We start from the raw sequence: 21,631 nt of genomic DNA, 5'->3' as shown, positions 1-21,631 counted from the left end.
ATTGTTGCAGATAAATATAAGTGATAATAGCCAAACTAACCTAGCAAGAGTAAACTGACAGGCTGCTGTGCCGCATCTCACTCAAAAACCCACACGACTCAACCCAGCGAAAAACCAGTCTCGCGCGCAGCCTTTCATTCAGAATTTCATAGCAAAATAAAAAAATGATATTAAACCAATCTTTCAACATAGTTTAAAACACAAATAAATATTAGGACAGAGCCCTACAAATAACAACCATAAACATAATAATAAAACAATTAAAATGTTGTATTCAGCCCTGATTAAAACTGCGGGCCCAAATCCGTCGACAGGGGTCGCCAGTCTCTGGCACTGTTATTTTGGGGGTCGCGGGCTGAAAAGTTTGGGAACCCCTGCTCTAGAAGGCCCGCTAGTTTTTATCTGCTGAATATGCTTATAAGCAGGTAAGCTGAATATATATATATATTATACATATATTATATATATATATATATATATATATATATTATATATATGTATATATATTCAGCTTACCTGCTTTAGGAGCGCACACAGGGTGGAGTGAGGTTGAGCGATGGAGATATATATGATATATATATATATACATCATATATATGTATATATATATATATATATATATATATATATATATATATATATATATATATATATATATATGTATCTATCAATTTGAACTAAACGATCACTGATGTGCCTTTTTCTGATGTTTCTGAAAAATTGTGCAATAAAGTTGGAGAATGTCGTCAGGACCACGTGACTATCCCGGAAGTGTGTGTTTGAGCCAAAATGGCGGCGCGTTGCAGTGAGGAACCAGAACCAGGATCCAGTTTCTTCCGTTTCTTCAGTTTCCTCAGCTTCTGAGAGAGTCGCAGCGGGACGCCGGGAATCAGGCAGGAGGTCTCAGTTCACATTAAACACAGTTAGCATTATTCACCCGGTTAAAACGTTGTTGTTAGACATGTTGTTAGCTTAGCCGCTAACAACATGTCGAGTCACGGGTGTGTTGTCAACAGGTAAACAAACAGGTAAACAGCCGACATGCTGCCTATCATCTCACTGAGGTCATTTAGCCACAGATTAGCACGTTAGCAGGTTAGCATGTTAGCAGCCGGCTGTCTTCATGTTTTTTGTTCCTTTAGCATCATGCTAACAGAGGGAAGCTAACGGCTGTTTTTATTGCACAATATAAACAATTTATATTCAGGAGGATGAAGTTCAGACTGTGTGTCTCTCTTTCTCTGTGTGTGTGTGTGTGTGTGTGTGTGTGTGTGTGTCTCTCTTTCTCTGTGTATGTGTGTGTGTGTGTGTGTGTGTCTCTCTCTCTCTCTCTATCTCTCTCTCTCTCTTTCTGTGTGTGTGTGTCTGTCTATGTGTGTCTCTCTCTCTTTCTGTGTGTGTGTGTCTGTCTATGTGTGTCTCTCTCTCTTTCTGTGTGTGTGTGTCTGTCTATGTGTGTCTCTCTTTCTGTGTGTGTGTGTCTGTCTATGTGTGTCTCTCTCTCTTTCTGTGTGTGTGTGTCTGTCTATGTGTGTCTCTCTCTCTTTCTGTGTGTGTGTGTCTGTCTATGTGTGTCTCTCTTTCTGTGTGTGTGTGTCTGTCTATGTGTGTCTCTCTCTCTTTCTGTGTGTGTGTGTCTGTCTATGTGTGTCTCTCTCTCTTTCTGTGTGTCTGTCTATGTGTTTGTCTCTCTCTCTGTGTGTGTGTGTGTGTTTGTCTCTCTCTCTGTGTGTGTGTGTGTGTGTGTGTGTGTGTGTGTGTGTGTCTCTCTCTCTGTGTGTGTGTCTCTTTCTCTCTGTGGGTGTGTGTGTGGGTGTGTAGGTATGGAGCAGTGTGTGTGGAGGAGACATGTCTCCGATCAGCTGAAGCAGAGAGACCGAGTCCAGAGACAAGCCTTCGAGGAGCTCATCCATCAGTGTGAGGACCTGTCTGTCTCTCTCTCACCTGTCTGTCTTTCTCTAACCTGTCCATCTCTCTCTCACCTGTCTGTCTCTTTCTCTCACCTGTCTGTCTCTTTCTCTCACCTGTCTGTCTCTCTCTCTCACCTGTCTGTTTCTCTCTCACCTGTCTGTCTCTCTCTCACCTGTCTGTCTTTCTCTAACCTGTCCATCTCTCTCTCACCTGTCTGTCTCTTTCTCTCACCTGTCTGTCTCTCTCTCACCTGTCTGTCTCTCTCTCACCTGTCTCTCTCTCACCTGTCTGTCTTTCTCTAACCTGTCCATCTCTCTCTCTCACCTGTCTGTCTCTCTCTCACCTGTCTCTCTCTCACCTGTCTGTCTTTCTCTAACCTGTCCATCTCTCTCTCACCTGTCTCTCTCTCTCACCTGTCTGTCTCTCTCTCACCTGTCTGTCTCTCTCTCACCTGTCTCTCTCTCACCTGTCTCTCTCTCACATGTCTGTCTTTCTCTAACCTGTCCATCTCTCTCACCTGTCTCTCTAACCTGTCTGTCTCTCACCTGTCTCTCTCTAACCTGTCTGTCTTTCTCTAACCTGTCCATCTCTCTCTCACCTGTCTCTCTCTCACCTGTCTGTCTCTCTCTCACCTGTCTCTCTCTCACCTGTCTCTCTCTCACATGTCTGTCTTTCTCTAACCTGTCCATCTCTCTCTCACCTGTCTCTCTCACCTGTCTGTCTCTCACCTGTCTCTCTCTCACCTGTCTGTCTTTCTCTAACCTGTCCATCTCTCTCTCACCTGTCTCTCTCACCTGTCTCTCTCTCACCTGTCTCTCTCTCACCTGTCTCTCTCTCACCTGTCTCTCTCTAACCTGTCTCTCTCTCACCTGTCTCTCTCTAACCTGTCTCTCTCTCACCTGTCTCTCTCTCACCTGTCTCTCTAACCTGTCTGTCTCTCTCTAATCTGTCCATCTCTCTCTAACCTGTCTCTCTCTCACCTGTCTGTCTGTCTCTCTCTCTCACCTGTCTGTCTCTCTCTCACCTGTCTCTCTCTCACCTGTCTCTCTCACCTGTCTGTCTTTCTCTAACCTGTCCATCTCTCTCTCACCTGTCTGTCTTTCTCTAACCTGTCTGTCTGTCTTTCACCTCTCTGTTTCTAACCTGTCTGTCTCTCTACCTTTCTGTCTGTAACCTGTCTGTCTCTTTACCTTTCTGTCTCTCACATTCTCTGTCTCTCACATCTCTGTCTCTCACCGCTCTGTCTCTCACCTTTCTGTCTGTAACTTGTCTGTCTCTCACCTGTCTGTCTCTCACCTCTGTGTCTCTCACCTGTCTGTCCCTCAGATACTCGCCTCCTGGAGAAGTCAGACCTGCAGGCCGTCCTCTCTGAAAGATATCAGGCTGATAAATATGAGCTGCAGCGAGGACACGAGGGCGGGTGAGGACCCTGAGACATAGATACATATAAATAACATCATAAATATATGAACTTTAACCCTATTGGTCCCCTCAGGTCAGACGGGTCTAACCCTATTGGTCCCCTCAGGTCAGACAGCTTTAACCCTATTGGTCCCCTCAGGTCAGACGGGTCTAACCCTATTGGTCCCCTCAGGTCAGACGGGTCTAACCCTTTTGGTCCCCTCAGGTCAGACGGGTCTAACCCTTTTGGTCCCCTCAGGTCAGACAGGTCTAACCCTATTGGTCCCCTCAGGTCAGACGGGTCTAACCCTTTTGGTCCCCTCAGGTCAGACAGGTCTAACCCTATTGGTCCCCTCAGGTCAGACGGGTCTAACCCTATTGGTCCCCTCAGGTCAGACGGGTCTAACCCTTTTGGTCCCCTCAGGTCAGACGGGTCTAACCCTTTTGGTCCCCTCAGGTCAGACAGCTTTAACCCTATTGGTCCCCTCAGGTCAGACGGGTCTAACCCTATTGGTCCCCTCAGGTCAGACGGGTCTAACCCTTTTGGTCCCCTCAGGTCAGACGGGTCTAACCCTTTTGGTCCCCTCAGGTCAGACGGGTCTAACCCTATTGGTCCCCTCAGGTCAGACGGGTCTAACCCTTTTGGTCCCCTCAGGTCAGACGGGTCTAACCCTTTTGGTCTCCTCAGGTCAGACGGGTCTAACCCTATTGGTCCCCTCAGGTCAGACGGGTCTAACCCTTTTGGTCCCCTCAGGTAAGATGGGTCTAACCCTATTGGTCCCCTCAGGTCAGACAGCTTTAACCCTATTGGTCCCCTCAGGTCAGACGGGTCTAACCCTTTTGGTCCCCTCAGGTCAGACAGGTCTAACCCTATTGGTCCCCTCAGGTCAGACAGGTCTAACCCTATTGGTCCCCTCAGGTCAGACGGGTCTAACCCTATTGGTCCCCTCAGGTCAGACAGCTTTAACCCTATTGGTCCCCTCAGGTCAGACGGGTCTAACCCTTTTGGTCCCCTCAGGTCAGACGGGTCTAACCCTATTGGTCCCCTCAGGTCAGACAGGTCTAACCCTATTGGTCCCCTCAGGTCAGACGGGTCTAACCCTATTGGTCCCCTCAGGTCAGACGGGTCTAACCCTATTGGTCCCCTCAGGTAAGATGGGTCTAACCCTATTGGTCCCCTCAGGTCAGACGGGTCTAACCCTATTGGTCCCCTCAGGTCAGACGGCTTTAACCCTGTTGGTCCCCTCAGGTCAGACGGTTCTAACCCTATTGGTCCCCTCAGGTCAGACAGCTTTAACCCTGTTGGTCCCCTCAGGTCAGACGGTTCTAACCCTATTGGTCCCCTCAGGTCAGATGGGTCTAACCCTATTGGTCCCCTCAGGTCAGATGGGTCTAACCCTATTGGTCTCCTCAGGTCAGACGGCTTTAACCCTGTTGGTCTCCTCAGGTCAGACGGCTTTAACCCTGTTGGTCCCCTCAGGTCAGACGGTTCTAGCCCTATTGGTCCCCTCAGGTCAGACAGCTTTAACCCTGTTGGTCCCCTCAGGTCAGACGGTTCTAACCCTATTGGTCCCCTCAGGTCAGATGGGTCTAACCCTATTGGTCCCCTCAGGTCAGATGGGTCTAACCCTATTGGTCCCCTCAGGTCAGACAGCTTTAACCCTTTTGGTCCCCTCAGGTCAGAAGGGTCTAACCCTATTGGTCCCCTCAGGTCAGATGGGTCTAACCCTATTGGTCCCCTCAGGTCAGATGGGTCTAACCCTATTGGTCCCCTCAGGTCAGACGGGTCTAACCCTATTGGTCTCCTCAGGTCAGACGGGTCTAACCCTATTGGTCCCCTCAGGTCAGACGGGTCTAACCCTATTGGTCCCCTCAGGTCAGACGGGTCTAACCCTTTTGGTCCCCTCAGGTCAGACGGGTCTAACCCTATTGGTCCCCTCAGGTCAGACGGGTCTAACCCTTTTGGTCTCCTCAGGTCAGACGGGTCTAACCCTTTTGGTCCCCTCAGGTCAGACGGGTCTAACCCTTTTGGTCCCCTCAGGTCAGACGGGTCTAACCCTTTTGGTCCCCTCAGGTCAGACGGGTCTAACCCTATTGGTCCCCTCAGGTCAGACAGCTTTAACCCTATTGGTCCCCTCAGGTCAGATGGGTCTAACCCTATTGGTCCCCTCAGGTCAGACGGGTCTAACCCTTTTGGTCCCCTCAGGTCAGAAGGGTCTAACCCTATTGGTCCCCTCAGGTCAGACGGGTCTAACCCTTTTGGTCCCCTCAGGTCAGACGGGTCTAAACCTTTTGGTCCCCTCAGGTCAGACGGGTCTAACCCTATTGGTCTCCTCAGGTCAGACGGGTCTAACCCTTTTGGTCCCCTCAGGTCAGACGGGTCTAACCCTATTGGTCCCCTCAGGTCAGACGGGTCTAAACCTTTTGGTCTCCTCAGGTCAGATGGGTCTAAACCTTTTGGTCCCCTCAGGTCAGACGGGTCTAAACCTTTTGGTCTCCTCAGGTCAGACGGGTCTAAACCTTTTGGTCCCCTCAGGTCAGACGGGTCTAACCCTATTGGTCCCCTCAGTTCAGACGGGTCTAACCCTATTGGTCCCCTCAGGTCAGACGGGTCTAACCCTGTTGGTCCCCTCAGGTCAGACGGGTCTAACCCTTTTGGTCCCCTCAGGTCAGACGGGTCGCTGCAGCAGGAGGTGTCTCTGATGAGGATCAGACACCAGGAGGAGCTGACAGAGCTGCACAAGAAGAGAGGAGAGGTACACACTCACTCACTCACACACATAAACACACACACACACACACACACACACACACACACACACACACACACACACACACACACACACACACACACACACACACACACACACACACACACGATAATATTTTCATTATATATCTACATATACTGTAGCTAATGTGTGTGTGTTGCAGCTGGCTCAGAATGTGATCGAACTGAACAACCAGATTCAACAGAAAGACAAGTTGATCCAGAGCAACGAGGCCAAGTAAGCACACACACACACACACACTCGCACACACACACTCGTGTGCTGCGTTCACACCAGACGCGATGCGATGTTTGGGGGCGGCGCGATTACATGTAAAGTCAATGCAGAGACGCGGACAGACGCGAATTCGCTCTGACGGCGAACATTAAGCGGTGGACGCGGCGCGAATCACACGATTGAAAGGTGCGGCGTCAAACGCGAGAGTTCAATATTTTCATCTCGAGCGTCAAATTCACATGAAGCGTTCTCACGCAAGCCAATCAGCGGTGAGGATCTCAGCCTGCCGTCACTGAGGTTCAACCAGAAAACATCAGCCATTAGCTGTTAGCAGTTAGCACACAGAGCTCACAGCTCCTCATATCAGTTCAGAAACTAGACACAAGTGAAACAAGTCCAAACCACAGACTGTCTGTGTCATGGAGAATACAGTCGCTGCTTTATTTCTGTCTGTAGGCCGTGGTTGTTGAGAGTGTGGAATGAGCATATACTGCGTTAGCTTAGCCGATCTCTTTTCAGAAAACACGCATTTTAAAAGGCTTTTCGCCTGCCGTCTGTCTGCAGACTGGTCAAAGCATTGATTGATGGTTTTTACTAACCGGTATCAGTATGTTGTTACTTCGGCATCATTTAGAAACGAGTATTACAATTAAATCACTGTAAAATACGTTCATCTTGTTGTAGTTGTAGCTCCCGAGCCAGCGCGTCTTGTTTGAATGATACAAGTAAACACAGCTGGCAGCCATGGTGAAACTCGAGCGATTAGAGCAAAGCAAATATTCGCATAGCGTCCGGTGTGAACGCAGCATAACACTCACTGTGTGTGTGTGTGTGTGTGTGTGTGTGTGTGTGTGTGTGTGTGTGTGTGTGTGTGTGTGTGTGTGTGTGTGTGTGTGTGTGTGTGTGTGTGTGTGTGTGTGTGTGTGTGTGTGTGTGTGTGTGTGTGTGTGTGTGTGTGTGTGTGTGTGTGTGTGTGTGTGTGTGTGTGTGTGTGTGTGTGTGTGTGTGTGTGTGTGTGTGTGTGTGTGTGTGTGTGTGTGTGTGTGTGTGTGTGTGTGTGTGTGTGTGTGTGTGTGTGTGTGTGTGTGTGTAGGATGTTGCAGTACCAGCAGCAGATCTCCGGCCTGGAGGGGGACTGTCGGGACCTCAGGGGCCTCCTGCAGGTGCGCAGAATAATACACCATTCCTGCGTTTCCCACAATGCAACAGAGCAATACTAATACAGTAATATACCTGAGGGAACCAATGCCTACGTTTCCCACAGTGCAAGACTAATACAGTAATATACCTAAGGGAACCAATGCCTACGTTTCCCACAATGAAACAGAGCAATGACGATCAGACGGGGGTCGGTGATGATAAGTAAAAGGTCTGATTTCCCACAATCCCCTCTGCCGGCCTCAGCTCCCAGCATGCTCTAGTGCTGCATGATGATCCCAGCAGCTGCTGAGACAGGAACTGACATCACAAACAGGATGTGACATCACAGCGAGTCTGTACAGAGATCCTGCAGGCGCCCAGTGATGATGTCATCCAACAGAACCAATCAGCACGCAGCGAGAGACCGGGGGGGGGGGCATGATCTCCAGTTTTCAACCTGAGACGCCCAGACTGATGAACGTTTATTATTTAGCCTGGACATCTACAGAGACACTTCCTCTCGAACAGATCTCAATGTTCCAGGCGAGACCACAGATCTGTCCTCTTCTGGTTCACACTGATATTTATCATCCTGGAAATGTCAGAAATGGATTCAGCATCCTCAATAACCCCCAAAACCTCTAACATACTGTCCAGATCTGCCAAGATATTAATTGTAGTCCAGATATAATGCTAATTCATGCAAATTGATACTCATTAATGCTAATTGTGTAAATGTCCCATCACCTGAGCCCCTTCATCTCTATCTAACACTTTAGGGTCTCAACACCTCCAGCTTCGGAACTCTGAGCTGCAGACAGACCGTATGAACAAATGGACTTGTTTTATTATTAAAAGGTGTATTGTTGTTGTTTAATGAGGACCTGGAGCGAGCCAATCAGACGCTGAAGGACGAGTACGACGCCCTGCAGATCACCTTCTGCGCTCTGGAGGAGAAGCTGAGGAAAACATCCGAAGACAATCAGGAGCTGGTCTGCCGCTGGATGGCCGAGAAGAGCCAGGAGGCCAACAAGCTGAACGCTGAGAACGAGAAGGACACCAGGTGAGACAGAGGGACACCAGGTGAGACACCAGGTGAGACAGAGGGACACCAGGTGAGACTGAGGGACACCAGGTGAGGCAGCAGGTGAGACAGAGGGACACCAGGTGAGACACCAGGTGAGACAGAGGGACACCAGGTGAGGCAGAGGGACACCAGGTGAGGCACCAGGTGAGACTGAGGGACACCAGGTGAGACTGAGGGACACCAGGTGAGGCAGAGGGAAACCAGGTGAGGCAGCAGGTGAGACAGAGGGAAACCAGGTGAGACACCAGGTGAGGCAGAGGGACACCAGGTGAGGCACCAGGTGAGACAGAGGGACACCAGGTGAGACAGAGGGACACCAGGTGAGACACACAGAGGAACAGCAGGTGAGACACACAGAGGGACAGCAGGTGAGACACACAGAGGGACAGCAGGTGAGGCACACAGAGGGACAGCAGGTGAGACACACAGAGGGACAGCAGGTGAGACACACAGGGACACCAGGTGAAACACACAGGGACACCAGGTGAGACACAGAGGGACACCAGGTGAATCACGATACACAATGTATATCACGATACACGATTTATATCACTATGCAGGATAGATATATATGCCGATACACAATATATATCGTTATACATATCACACTATATATCGCGATGCACTATATATCACGATACACAATACATATCACGGTATATATCACGATACACAATACATATCACACTATATATCGCGATGCACTATATATCACGATACACAATACATATCACGGTATATATCACGATGCACTATATATCACGATACACAATACATATCACACTGTACATCACGATACACAATACATATCACGGTATATATCGCGATGCACAATACATATCACACTATATATCACGATACACAATACATATCACACTATATATCACGATGCACAATACATATCACACTATATATCACGATACACAATACATATCACACTGTATATCACGATACACAATACATATCACACTATATATCACGATACACAATACATATCGCACTGTATGTCACGATACACAATACATATCACACTATATATCACAATGCACAATACATATCACGGTATATATTACAATGCACTATATATCACGATACACAATACATATCACACTATATATCACGATACACAATACATATCACACTATATATCACGATACACAATACATATCACACTATATATCACGATGCACAATACATATCACACTGTATATCACGATACACAATACATATCACACTGTATATCACGATACACAATACATATCACACTATATATCACGATACACAATACATATCACACTATATATCACGATGCACCATACTTATCACACTATGTATCACGATACACAATACATATCACACTATATATTGCGATACACAATGCATATCACACTATATATCACGATACACAATACATATCACACTGTATATCACGATACACAATACATATCACACTATATATCGCGATACACAATACATATCACAATATATGTCGTGATACACCATACATATCACACTATATATCGCGATACACAATACATTCATTTCATTTCAAACCTTTATTTAATCAGATTGGTCCCATTGCGATCATAAATCTATTTTTCAAGGGAGACCTGCAAACATATAGATTCCACATGAAACATAAAACAATAAAGGACATCATACATTATATTTACAGGATACATTTACATAGTTATAGACATTTACAAGTGCCCATAGTATCAACGAGCATTTCATTTAGCCTAGCTTTAAAAAGATGCAGAGGAATGAGATCGCTCAGTTTCAATTCTTGCTGAAGATTGTTCCAAGCAAGTGGAGCTGCGCACATAAAAGCTGTCTCACCTAAGACAGTCCTTGCTCTTGGAACATCTAACAATACCACATCATGAGATCTCAGACAATAGCTGCTTGCAACTCTCTGTGTTATCAGAGAGCAGATATAATACGGGAGTTTACCCAACAAAGCTTTATAAATAAACGTGTACCAATGACTGAGCCTCTTTACAGTACTATATATCACGATACACACTATATATCGCTATACACAATACATGTCACACTATATATCGCTATACACAATACTTATCACACTATATATCGCTATACAAAATACATATCACACTGTATATCACGATACACAATACATATCACACTATATATCACGATACACAATACATATCACACTATATATCACGACACACAATACATATCACACTGTATATCACGATACACAATACATATCGCACTGTATATCACGATACACAATACATATCACACTATATATCACGATACACAATACATATCACACTGTATATCACGATGCACAATACATATCACACTGTATATCACGATACACAATACATATCACAATATGTCACGTTATCATGTTATATATCACAATGCACGATATATATATATAGAGCGCAATATCATAAAATGCCTTTCCATATATCACCAGTATGAGAGTTTTTATGATTTATAGAGTTTCATCACGTTTGATATTGAGCATTAATGAGCATTTCCTTTTACACACACACTCCTGCAGCCTTACGGCCACAATGATAATTAAAATCCTTTTGTGTGTGTGTGTGTAGGCGCAGACAGGCTAAGCTGCAGAAGGAGCTGGCCGACGCCGCCAAGGAGCCGCTGCCCATCGACCCGTCAGTATAAACATTATGCATAAATATAAGAGTCATGTGACTGACTCCTCACGTGACTGACCGACCCGTCATGTGACTGACCGACTCGTCATATGACTGACCGAATCGTCATGTGACTGACCGACTCGTCATGTGACTGACTCCTCACGTGACTGACTGACCCGTCATGCGACTGACTGACCCGTCATGTGACTGACCGACTCGTCACGTGACTGACTGACTCGTCACGTGACTGACTGACCCGTCATGTGACTGACCGACTCGTCATGTGACTGACTGACTCGTCATGTGACTGACTCGTCATGCGGCTGACTGACCCGTCATGCGGCTGACTGACCCGTCATGCGGCTGACTGACCCGTCAGGAGACTGACCGACTCGTCACGCGGCTGACCGACTCGTCGCGTGGCTGACCCGTCACGCGGCTGACCGACCCGTCACGCGACTGACCGACCCGTCACGCGACTGACCGACTCGTCATGTGGCTGACTGGTCATGTGACTGACTGACTCGTCATGTGACTGACCCGTCATGTGACTGACTAGGCTTCTTTGAGACGAGCTGCGGCTCGCCTCGAAAGTAGACGAGAATAGCCGATCACAGCCGGGGGAGGTCTCAAAAAGCTAGCCTGAAGTCGGGCAGCTCGGAGTCGGCTTCTTCTTCTCTCGGTTTTTTGGCGGATTGCAAACCACTTTAAGGTGCATACCGCCACCTCCAGAGTCGGCTTGACTCGGTTTGCATTTATAAAGAATGCACACATGTGTTTAATCGTTAATGTCAGATATGTACTAAGTAAATACGTTTGTTCCTGCTCAAGATTAGATTCAACTTTATTGATATTGCACAGATTACAGGTACTGAGACAACGAAATGCAGTTTAGCTTCCAACCAGGAGTGCAACAAGCAGTAAAGTGAAAAGTAATGTACACAATCTACAGAATAAAATATAGAATGAATTGAATGATGAATAAACAGTGAGGGGTATGAATACACTAGATACACACAGCAGCCTGAGAGCAGTATGAACAGTGTGTATGAATACACTAGATACACACAGCAGCCTGTGAGCAGTATGAACAGTGTGAATGAATACAGTAGATACACACAGCAGCCTGAGAGCAGTATGAACAGTGTGTATGAATACACTAGATACACACAGCAGCCTGTGAGCAGTATGAACAGTGTGTATGAATACACTAGATACACACAGCAGCCTGTGAGCAGTATGAACAGTGTGTATGAATACACTAGATACACACAGCAGACTGTGAGCAGTATGAACAGTGTGTATGAATACACTAGATACACACAGCAGCCTGAGAGCAGTATGAACAGTGTGTATGAATACACTAGATACACACAGCAGCCTGAGAGCAGTATGAACAGTGTGTATGAATACACTAGATACACACAGCAGCCTGAGAGCAGTATGAACAGTGTGTATGAATACACTAGATACACACAGCAGCCTGAGAGCAGTATGAACAGTGTGTATGAATACACTAGATACACACAGCAGCCTGAGAGCAGTATGAACAGTGTGTATGAATACACTAGATATACACAGCAGCCTGAGAGCAGTATGAACAGTGTGTATGAATACACTAGATACACACAGCAGCCTGAGAGCAGTATGAACAGTGTGTATGAATACACTAGATACACACAGCAGCCTGAGAGCAGTATGAACAGTGTGTATGAATACACTAGATACACACAGCAGCCTGTGAGCAGTATGAACAGTGTGTATGAATACACTAGATACACACAGCAGCCTGAGAGCAGTATGAACAGTGTGTATGAATACACTAGATACACACAGCAGACTGTGAGCAGTATGAACAGTGTGTATGAATACACTAGATACACACAGCAGCCTGTGAGCAGTATGAACAGTGTGTATGAATACACTAGATACACACAGCAGCCTGTGAGCAGTATGAACAGTGTGTATGAATACACTAGATACACACAGCAGCCTGAGAGCAGTATGAACAGTGTGTATGAATACACTAGATATACACAGCAGCCTGAGAGCAGTATAAACAGTGTGTATGAATACACTAGATACACACAGCAGCCTGAGAGCAGTATGAACAGTGTGTATGAATACACTAGATACACACAGCAGCCTGAGAGCAGTATGAACAGTGTGTATGAATACACTATATACACACAGCAGCCTGTGAGCAGTATGAACAGTGTGTATGAATACACTATATACACACAGCAGCCTGTGAGCAGTATGAACAGTGTGTATGAATACACTAGATACACACAGCAGCCTGTGAGCAGTATGAACAGTGTGTATGAATACACTAGATACACACAGCAGCCTGAGAGCAGTATGAACAGTGTGTATGAATACACTAGATACACACAGCAGCCTGTGAGCAGTATGAACAGTGTGTATGAATACACTATATACACACAGCAGCCTGTGAGCAGTATGAACAGTGTGTATGAATACACTAGATACACACAGCAGCCTGTGAGCAGTATGAACAGTGTGTATGAATACACTAGATACACACAGCAGCCTGAGAGCAGTATGAACAGTGTGTATGAATACACTAGATACACACAGCAGCCTGTGAGCAGTATGAACAGTGTGTATGAATACACTATATACACACAGCAGCCTGTGAGCAGTATGAACAGTGTGTATGAATACACTAGATACACACAGCAGCCTGTGAGCAGTATGAACAGTGTGTATGAATACACTAGATACACACAGCAGCCTGAGAGCAGTATGAACAGTGTGTATGAATACACTAGATACACACAGCAGCCTGTGAGCAGTATGAACAGTGTGTATGAATACACTAGATACACACAGCAGCCTGAGAGCAGTATGAACAGTGTGTATGAATATGCTAAGATATATAAAGTATGAACGGTAAGCAGTGCGAGTATAGTATAACATATATAGATATTAATTTCATGATGATAAACATTTTGGAACAATGAGGAAAAATGTGAATGGAAGTGGCGACGTAAAACTGACACAAAACAACAAACGTTTGCCGAGCCAATTGGAGAGCTTCATCAGCAGCACGGGGTAAAACCCACCAATGAGCGCTCAGCTCGAGATACCAGGGAGTCGTTTCCCATCAAGCATTTCGCTTCCTCAGCCCGTGGAGAGGAACTGCGCCGCCTCGCCGCTCCTCGCTCTCAAGGCTGCGGGCGTCTTTGTCCCGCGAGATTTCAACGTCTCATGTAGGCGAGCCTCCAGAGCAAGTCGGACAAAATGACTAACCATCATGCAACGCACGAGCAAGACGTTGATCGAAATTGCGCAGGTCTGCGTCGGTCTCGCTCGTCTCAAACAAGCCTTCTGACTCGTCATGTGACTGACTGACCCGTCATGTGACTGACTGACTCGTCATGTGACTGACTGACCCGTCATGTGACTGACTGACTCGTCATGTGACTGACTGACCCGTCATGTGACTGACTGACCCGTCATGTGACTGACTGACTGACTCGTCATGTGACTGACTGACCCGTCATGTGACTGACTGACTCGTCATGTGACTGACCCGTCATGTGACTGACTGACCCGTCATGTGACTGACTGACTCGTCATGTGACTGACCCGTCATGTGACTGACTGACCCGTCATGTGACTGACTGACTCGTCATGTGACTGACCCGTCATGTGAATGACTGACTCGTCATGTGACTGACTGACCCGTCATGTGACTGACTGACCCGTCATGTGACTGACTGACCCGTCATATGACTGACTGACTCGTCATGTGACTGACCCGTCATGTGAATGACTGACTCGTCATGTGACTGACCAGTCATGTGACTCTGTCCTCAGAGACGATGACATCGAGGTTCTGGCAGAGGAGGCTGGGAAGGGAGGGGGGGAGACGTCTCCCAGCAGGGCGCTCAGCAGGACCCCCAGGTGAGAGGGTTATACATCATATGTTCATCAATATGTTTCATTTAAAGAGTTACTCTTAAGGTGTGTGTGTTTGTGTGTGCAGTAAGAAGACATCCCAGCCCCCCCCTGGTGGTCTGCTGGACTCCATCTCCAGCATCTTTGGGTGTGTGTGTGTGTGTGTGTGTGTGTGTGTGTGTGTGTGTGTGTGTGTGTGTGTGTGTGTGTGTGTGTGTGTGTGTGTGTGTGTGTGTGTGTGTGTGTGTGTGTGTGTGTGTGTGTGTGTGTGTGTGTGTGTGTGTGTGTGTGTGTGTGTGTGTGTGTGTTCTAATGATTGTGTGTGTTCAGGCGCAGAGCCCACCCCTACAGCTCCTCTCCTGAAGGATCAGAAGCTCCGTCAGGTGTGTGTGCTGAAGTCCGGGTCCCCACCACGGCCATACACGTGTTTGTGAGTATCAGAGTACACACTCTCTCTGATTGGATGATTTCCTGACTCCCTCTCTCTGATTGGATGATTTCCTGACTCCCTCTCTCTGATTGGTCAGGATGCTCATGACGGAGAGGTAAACGCTGTGAGCTTTAGTCCCGGCTCCCGTCTCCTAGCAACCGGAGGGATGGACCGCAAGGTGAAACTGTGGGAGGTCGTCTCCGGTGAGTTCACTGACCTCTGTTAAACTGTAAACTGTGTGTTCAGGGACCTCTGTTAAACTGTGTTCAGGGACCTCTGTTATATTGTAAACTGTGTGTTCAGGGACCTCTGGTAAACTGTAGAGGGTGTGTTCAGGGACCTCGGTTAAACGGTGTGTTCAGGGACCTCGGTTAAACGGTGTGTTCAGGGACCTCGGTTAAACGGTGTGTTCAGGGACCTCGGTTAAACTGTAGACGGTGTGTTCAGGGACCTCTGTTAAACGGTGAGTTCAGGGACCTCTGTTAAACTGTAGGCTGTGTTCAGGGACCTCTGTTAAACTGTGTTTTCAGGGACCTCTGTTAAACTGTGTTTTCAGGGACCTCTGTTAAACTGTAGGCTGTGTTCAGGGACCTCTGTTAAACTGTGTTCAGGGACCTCTGTTAAAATGTGTGTTCAGGGACCTCTGTTAAAATATGTGTTCAGGGACCTCTGTTAAAATGTGTGTTCAGGGACCTCTGTTAAAATATGTGTTCAGGGACCTCTGTTAAAATGTGTGTTCAGGGACCTCTTTTAAACTGTAGATTGTGTTCAGGGACCTCTGTTAAACTGTAGATTGTGTTCAGGTCGCTGTGAGCCGAAAGGTTCACTGACGGGCAGCAACGCGGGAATCACCAGCATCGAGTTCGACAGCGCAGTAAGTCTATCTGTTATTACACGGCTCTTTTGAATACTGGATTCTGATTGGTCGATTAGGATCCTCCAGAGGTTGTTAATACTTGATAACACTGCTGATTGGTTCTGGGGTTGTGATGTCATTCTCCAATGTTCTGCAGGGCTCCTTCCTGCTGGCGGCGTCCAATGACTTTGCGAGTCGTCTGTGGACCGTAGAGGACTCCCGTCTGAGAGTGAGTCCTTATGGTTCTCACCTGTACTCACCTGTACTGACCTGCACTCGCCTGTTCTCACCTGACCTGTACTCACCTGACCTGTACTATCCTGACCTGTTCTCACCTGCCCTGTTCTCACCTGACCTGTTCTCACCTGACCTGTACTATCCTGACCTGTTCTCACCTGCCCTGTTCTCACCTGACCTGTTCTCACCTGACCTGTTCTCACCTGACCTGTTCTCTCCTGACCTGTTCTCTCCTGACCTGTTCTCACCTGACCTGTTCTCACCTGACCTGTTCTCACCTGACCTGTTCTCTCCTGACCTGTTCTCACCTGACCTGTTCTCACCTGACCTGTTCTCTCCTGACCTGTTCTCACCTGACCTGTTCTCACCTGACCTGTTCTCACCTGACCTGTTCTCTCCTGACCTGTTCTCACCTGACCTGTTCTCTCCTGACCTGTTCTCACCTGCCCTGTTCTCACCTGACCTGTTCTCACCTGACCTGTTCTCTCCTGACCTGTTCTCACCTGACCTGTTCTCTCCTGACCTGTTCTCTCCTGACCTGTTCTCACCTGACCTGTTCTCTCCTGACCTGTTCTCTCCTGACCTGTTCTCTCCTGACCTGTTCTCTCCTGACCTGTTCTCACCTGACCTGTTCTCACCTTGTGTGTGTGTGTGTGTGTGTGTGTGTGTGTGTGTGTGTGTGTGTGTGTGTGTGTGTGTGTGTGTGTGTGTGTGTGTGTGTGTGTGTGTGTGTGTGTGTGTGTGTGTGTGTGTGTGTGTGTGTGTGTGTGTGTGTGTGTGTGTGTGTGTGTGTGTGTGTGTGTGTGTTTCCTCCAGCACACCCTGACCGGTCACAGTGGAAAGGTGCTGTCAGCTCGATTCCTATTGGACAACACTCGCATCGTCTCCGGGAGCTACGACCGCACCCTCAAACTGTGGGACCTCCGCAGCAAAGTCTGTACGTCTTTACCTGAGTCGGCACTTTCTCTAGAGCTTTCTCTAGAGGGCTAAGCCGGCACTTTTTCTAGAGGGCTGAGCCGGCACTTTCTCTAGAGGGCTGAGCCGGCACTTTCTCGAGAGGGCTGAGCCGGCACTTTCTCTAGAGGGCTGAGCCGGCACTTTCTCCAGAGGGCTGAGCCGGCACTTTCTCTAGAGGGCTGAGCCGGCACTTTCTCTAGAGCTTTCTCTAGAGGGCTAAGCCGGCACTTTCTCTAGAGGGCTGAGCCGGCACTTTCTCTAGAGGGCTGAGCCGGCACTTTCTCGAGAGGGCTGAGCCGGCACTTTCTCTAGAGGGCTGAGCCGGCACTTTCTCCAGAGGGCTGAGCCGGCACTTTCTCTAGAGGGCTGAGCCGGCACTTTCTCTAGAGCTTTCTCTAGAGGGCTAAGCCGGCACTTTCTCTAGAGGGCTGAGCCGGCACTTTCTCTAGAGGGCTGAGCCGGCACTTTCTCTAGAGGGCTGAGCCGGCACTTTCTCTAGAGGGCTGAGCCGGCACTTTCTCCAGAGGGCTGAGCCGGCACTTTTTCTAGAGGGCTGAGCCGGCACTTTCTCTAGAGCTTTCTCTAGAGGGCTAAGCAAGCACTTTTTCTAGAGGGCTGAGCCGGCACTTTCTCTAGAGGGCTGAGCCGGCACTTTCTCCAGAGGGCTGAGCCGGCACTTTCTCTAGAGGGCTGAGCCGGCACTTTCTCTAGAGGGCTGAGCCGGCACTTTCTCTAGAGGGCTGAGCCGGCACTTTTTCTAGAGGGCTGAGCCGGCACTTTCTCTAGAGCTTTCTCAAGAGGGCTAAGCAAGCACTTTTTCTAGAGGGCTGAGCCGGCACTTTCTCTAGAGGGCTGAGCCGGCACTTTCTCTAGAGGGCTGAGCCGGCACTTTCTCTAGAGGGCTGAGCCGGCACTTTCTCCAGAGGGCTGAGCCGGCACTTTTTCTAGAGGGCTGAGCCGGCACTTTCTCTAGAGCTTTCTCTAGAGGGCTAAGCAAGCACTTTTTCTAGAGGGCTGAGCCGGCACTTTCTCTAGAGGGCTGAGCCGGCACTTACTCTAGAGGGCTGAGCCGGCACTTACTCTAGAGGGCTGAGCTGGCACTTTCTCTAGAGGGCTGAGCCGGCACTTTCTCTAGAGGGCTGAGCCGGCACTTTCTCCAGAGGGCTGAGCTGGCACTTTCTCCAGAGGGCTGAGCCGGCACTTTCTCCAGAGGGCTGAGCTGGCACTTTCTCTAGAGGGCTGAGCCGGCACTTTCTCCAGAGGGCTGAGCCGGCACTTTCTCTAGAGGGCTGAGCTGGCACTTTCTCCAGAGGGCTGAGCTGGCACTTTCTCTAGAGGGCTGAGCCGGCACTTTCTCTAGAGGGCTGAGCCGGCACTTTCTCTAGAGGGCTGAGCCGGCACTTTCTCCAGAGGGCTGAGCCGGCACTTTCTCTAGAGGGCTGAGCCGGCACTTTCTCTAGAGGGCTGAGCCGGCACTTTCTCTAGAGGGCTGAGCCGGCACTTTCTCTAGAGGGCTGAGCCGGCACTTTCTCTAGAGGGCTGAGCTGGCACTTTCTCTAGTGGGCTGAGCCGGCACTTTCTCTAGAGGGCTGAGCCGGCACTTTTTCTAGAGGGCTGAGCCGGCACTTTCTCTAGAGCTTTCTCTAGAGGGCTGAGCCGGCACTTTCTCTAGAGGGCTGAGCCGGCACTTTCTCTAGAGGGCTGAGCCGGCACTTTCTCTAGAGGGCTGAGCTGGCACTTTCTCTAGTGGGCTGAGTCGGCACTTTCTCTAGAGGGCTGAGCCAGCACTTTCTCTAGAGGGCTGAGCTGGCACTTTCTCTAGAGGGCTGAGCCGGCACTTTCTCTAGAGGGCTGAGCTGGCACTTACTCTAGAGGGCTGAGCCGGCACTTTCTCTAGAGGGCTGAGCTGGCACTTACTCTCGAGGGCTGAGCTGGCACTTTCTCCAGAGGGCTGAGCCGGCACTTTCTCCAGAGGGCTGAGCCGGCACTTTCTCTAGAGGGCTGAGCCGGCACTTTCTCTAGAGGGCTGAGCCGGCACTTTCTCTAGAGGGCTGAGTCGGCACTTACTCTAGAGGGCTGAGCCGGCACTTTCTCTAGAGGGCTGAGCCGGCACTTTCTCTAGAGGGCTGAGCCGGCACTTTCTCTAGAGGGCTGAGCCGGCACTTACTCTAGAGGGCTGAGCCGGCACTTTCTCTAGAGGGCTGAGCCGGCACTTTCTCCAGAGGGCTGAGCCGGCACTTTCTCTAGAGGGCTGAGCTGGCACTTTCTCTAGAGGGCTGAGCCGGCACTTTCTCTAGAGGGCTGAGCCGGCACTTTCTCTAGAGGGCTGAGCTGGCACTTTCTCTAGAGGGCTGAGCTGGCACTTTCTCTAGTGGGCTGAGCCGGCACTTTCTCTAGAGGGCTGAGCTGGCACTTTCTCTAGAGGGCTGAGCTGGCACTTACTCTAGAGGGCTGAGCCGGCACTTACTCTAGAGGGCTGAGCCGGCACTTTCTCTAGAGGGCTGAGCCGGCACTTACTCTAGAGGGCTGAGTCGGCACTTTCTCTAGAGGGCTGAGACAGTACTTTCTCTAGAGGGCTGAGCTGGCACTTTCTCTAGAGGGCTGAGTCGGCACTTTCTCTAGAGGGCTGAGACAGTACTTTCTCTAGAGGGCTGAGCTGGCACTTTCTCTAGAGGGCTGAGCCGGCACTTTCTCTAGAGCTTTCTCTAGAGGGCTGAGCCGGCACTTTCTCTAGAGCTTTCTCTAGAGGGCTGAGCCGGCACTTTCTCTAGAGGGCTAAGCCAGCACTTTCTTTAGAGGGCTGAGTCGGCACTTTCTCTAGAGCTTTCTCTAGAGGGCTGAGCCGGCACTTTCTCTAGAGGGCTGAGCCGGCACTTTCTCTAGAGGGCTGAGCCAGCACTTTCTCTAGAGCTTTCTCTAGAGGGCTGAGCCGGCACTTTCTCTAGAGGGCTAAGCCAGCACTTTCTCTAGAGGGCTGAGTCGGCACTTTCTCTAGAGCTTTCTCTAGAGGGCTGAGCCGGCACTTTCTCTAGAGGGCTGAGTCGGCACTTTCTCTAGAGGGCTGAGTCGGCACTTTCTCTAGAGGGCTGAGCCGGCACTTTCTCTAGAGGGCTGAGTCGGCACTTTCTCTAGAGGGCTGAGTCGGCACTTTCTCTAGAGGGCTGAGCCGGCACTTTCTCTAGAGGGCTGAGTCGGCACTTTCTCTAGAGCTTTCTCTAGAGGGCTGAGCTGGCACTTTCTCTAGAGGGCTGAGCCGGCACTTTCTCTAGAGGGCTGAGCCGGCACTTTCTCTAGAGGGCTGAGTCGGCACTTTCTCTAGAGGGCTGAGCCGGCACTTTCTCTAGAGGGCTAAGCCGGCACTTTCTCTAGAGGGCTGAGCCGGCACTTTCTCTAGAGGGCTGAGCCGGCACTTTCTCTAGAGGGCTAAGCCGGCACTTTCTCTAGAGGGCTGAGTCGGCACTTTCTCTAGAGGGCTGAGCCGGCACTTTCTCTAGAGGGCTGAGCCGACACTTTCTCTAGAGGGCTGAGCCGGCACTTTCTCTAGAGGGCTAAGCCGGCACTTTCTCTAGAGGGCTAAGCCGGCACTTTCTCTAGAGGGCTGAGTCGGCACTTTCTCTAGAGGGCTAAGCCGGCACTTTCTCTAGAGGGCTGAGCCGACACTTTCTCTAGAGGGCTGAGCCGGCACTTTCTCTAGAGGGCTAAGCCGGCACTTTCTCTAGAGGGCTGAGCCGACACTTTCTCTAGAGGGCTGAGTCGGCACTTTCTCTAGAGGGCTAAGCCGGCACTTTCTCCAGAGGGCTGAGCCGACACTTTCTCTAGACGGCTGAGCCGGCACTTACTCTAGAGGGCTGAGCTGGCACTTACTCTAGAGGGCTGAGCTGGCACTTTCTCTAGAGGGCTGAGCCGGCACTTTCTCTAGAGGGCTGAGCCGGCACTTTCTCTAGAGCTTTCTCTAGAGGGCTGAGTCGGCACTTTCTCTAGAGGGCTGAGCCGGCACTTTCTCTAGAGGGCTGAGCCGGCACTTTCTCTAGAGGG

At 49.3% G+C, this 21,631-nt stretch overlaps 1 protein-coding gene and 2 long non-coding RNA genes across 8 annotated transcripts in view; 1 reads left to right on the top strand and 2 right to left on the bottom strand.

Moving 5' to 3' along the window:
• Nucleotides 1-763: 763 nt before the first annotated feature.
• Nucleotides 764-21,631, top strand: part of atg16l1 (ATG16 autophagy related 16-like 1) — a 23,473-nt gene continuing 2,605 nt past the window's right edge. Inside the window, exons 1-15 of one of the 3 annotated variants that reach the window (XM_079677387.1) lie at nucleotides 764-900; nucleotides 1,822-1,917; nucleotides 3,238-3,331; nucleotides 5,981-6,068; nucleotides 6,247-6,320; nucleotides 7,414-7,483; nucleotides 8,342-8,523; nucleotides 11,139-11,204; nucleotides 15,036-15,122; nucleotides 15,205-15,264; nucleotides 15,447-15,546; nucleotides 15,644-15,749; nucleotides 16,350-16,420; nucleotides 16,560-16,631; nucleotides 17,456-17,576. In XM_079677387.1, the coding sequence (XP_079533513.1) occupies nucleotides 1,824-1,917; nucleotides 3,238-3,331; nucleotides 5,981-6,068; nucleotides 6,247-6,320; nucleotides 7,414-7,483; nucleotides 8,342-8,523; nucleotides 11,139-11,204; nucleotides 15,036-15,122; nucleotides 15,205-15,264; nucleotides 15,447-15,546; nucleotides 15,644-15,749; nucleotides 16,350-16,420; nucleotides 16,560-16,631; nucleotides 17,456-17,576 (1,285 nt within the window). In that variant the 5' untranslated portion in view covers nucleotides 764-900; nucleotides 1,822-1,823. Of the gene's footprint in view, nucleotides 1,029-1,821; nucleotides 1,918-3,237; nucleotides 3,332-5,980; nucleotides 6,069-6,246; nucleotides 6,321-7,413; nucleotides 7,484-8,341; nucleotides 8,524-11,138; nucleotides 11,205-15,035; nucleotides 15,123-15,204; nucleotides 15,265-15,446; nucleotides 15,547-15,643; nucleotides 15,750-16,349; nucleotides 16,421-16,559; nucleotides 16,632-17,455; nucleotides 17,577-21,631 lie in introns of all 3 variants that reach the window. The other 2 variants (XM_079677388.1, XM_079677389.1) reach the window with 2 other exon arrangements.
• On the bottom strand, nucleotides 1,930-3,231 carry LOC307036772. Of its 4 annotated transcripts, none has more exons than XR_013807443.1 (5): nucleotides 2,964-3,231; nucleotides 2,625-2,720; nucleotides 2,378-2,558; nucleotides 2,255-2,343; nucleotides 1,930-2,195 (listed from the first exon to the last, which is right to left on the bottom strand). It is a non-coding gene; the product is annotated as an uncharacterized lncRNA (long non-coding RNA). The 4 variants fall into 4 exon arrangements; XR_013807444.1 differs by having other exon boundaries at nucleotides 2,255-2,324; XR_013807445.1 differs by having other exon boundaries at nucleotides 2,640-2,720.
• Nucleotides 15,764-16,343, bottom strand: LOC307036773. Its single transcript, XR_013807447.1, has 3 exons — nucleotides 16,138-16,343; nucleotides 15,965-16,054; nucleotides 15,764-15,912 (listed from the first exon to the last, which is right to left on the bottom strand). It is a non-coding gene; the product is annotated as an uncharacterized lncRNA (long non-coding RNA).

Source organism: Notothenia rossii (assembly GCF_949606895.1).
Source record: "Notothenia rossii genome assembly, chromosome: 4".
Classification (NCBI taxonomy): Eukaryota; Metazoa; Chordata; class Actinopteri; order Perciformes; family Nototheniidae; genus Notothenia; species Notothenia rossii.
Note: the sequence above shows the minus strand (reverse complement) of the source record. Positions and strands in the feature narration are given on the sequence as shown.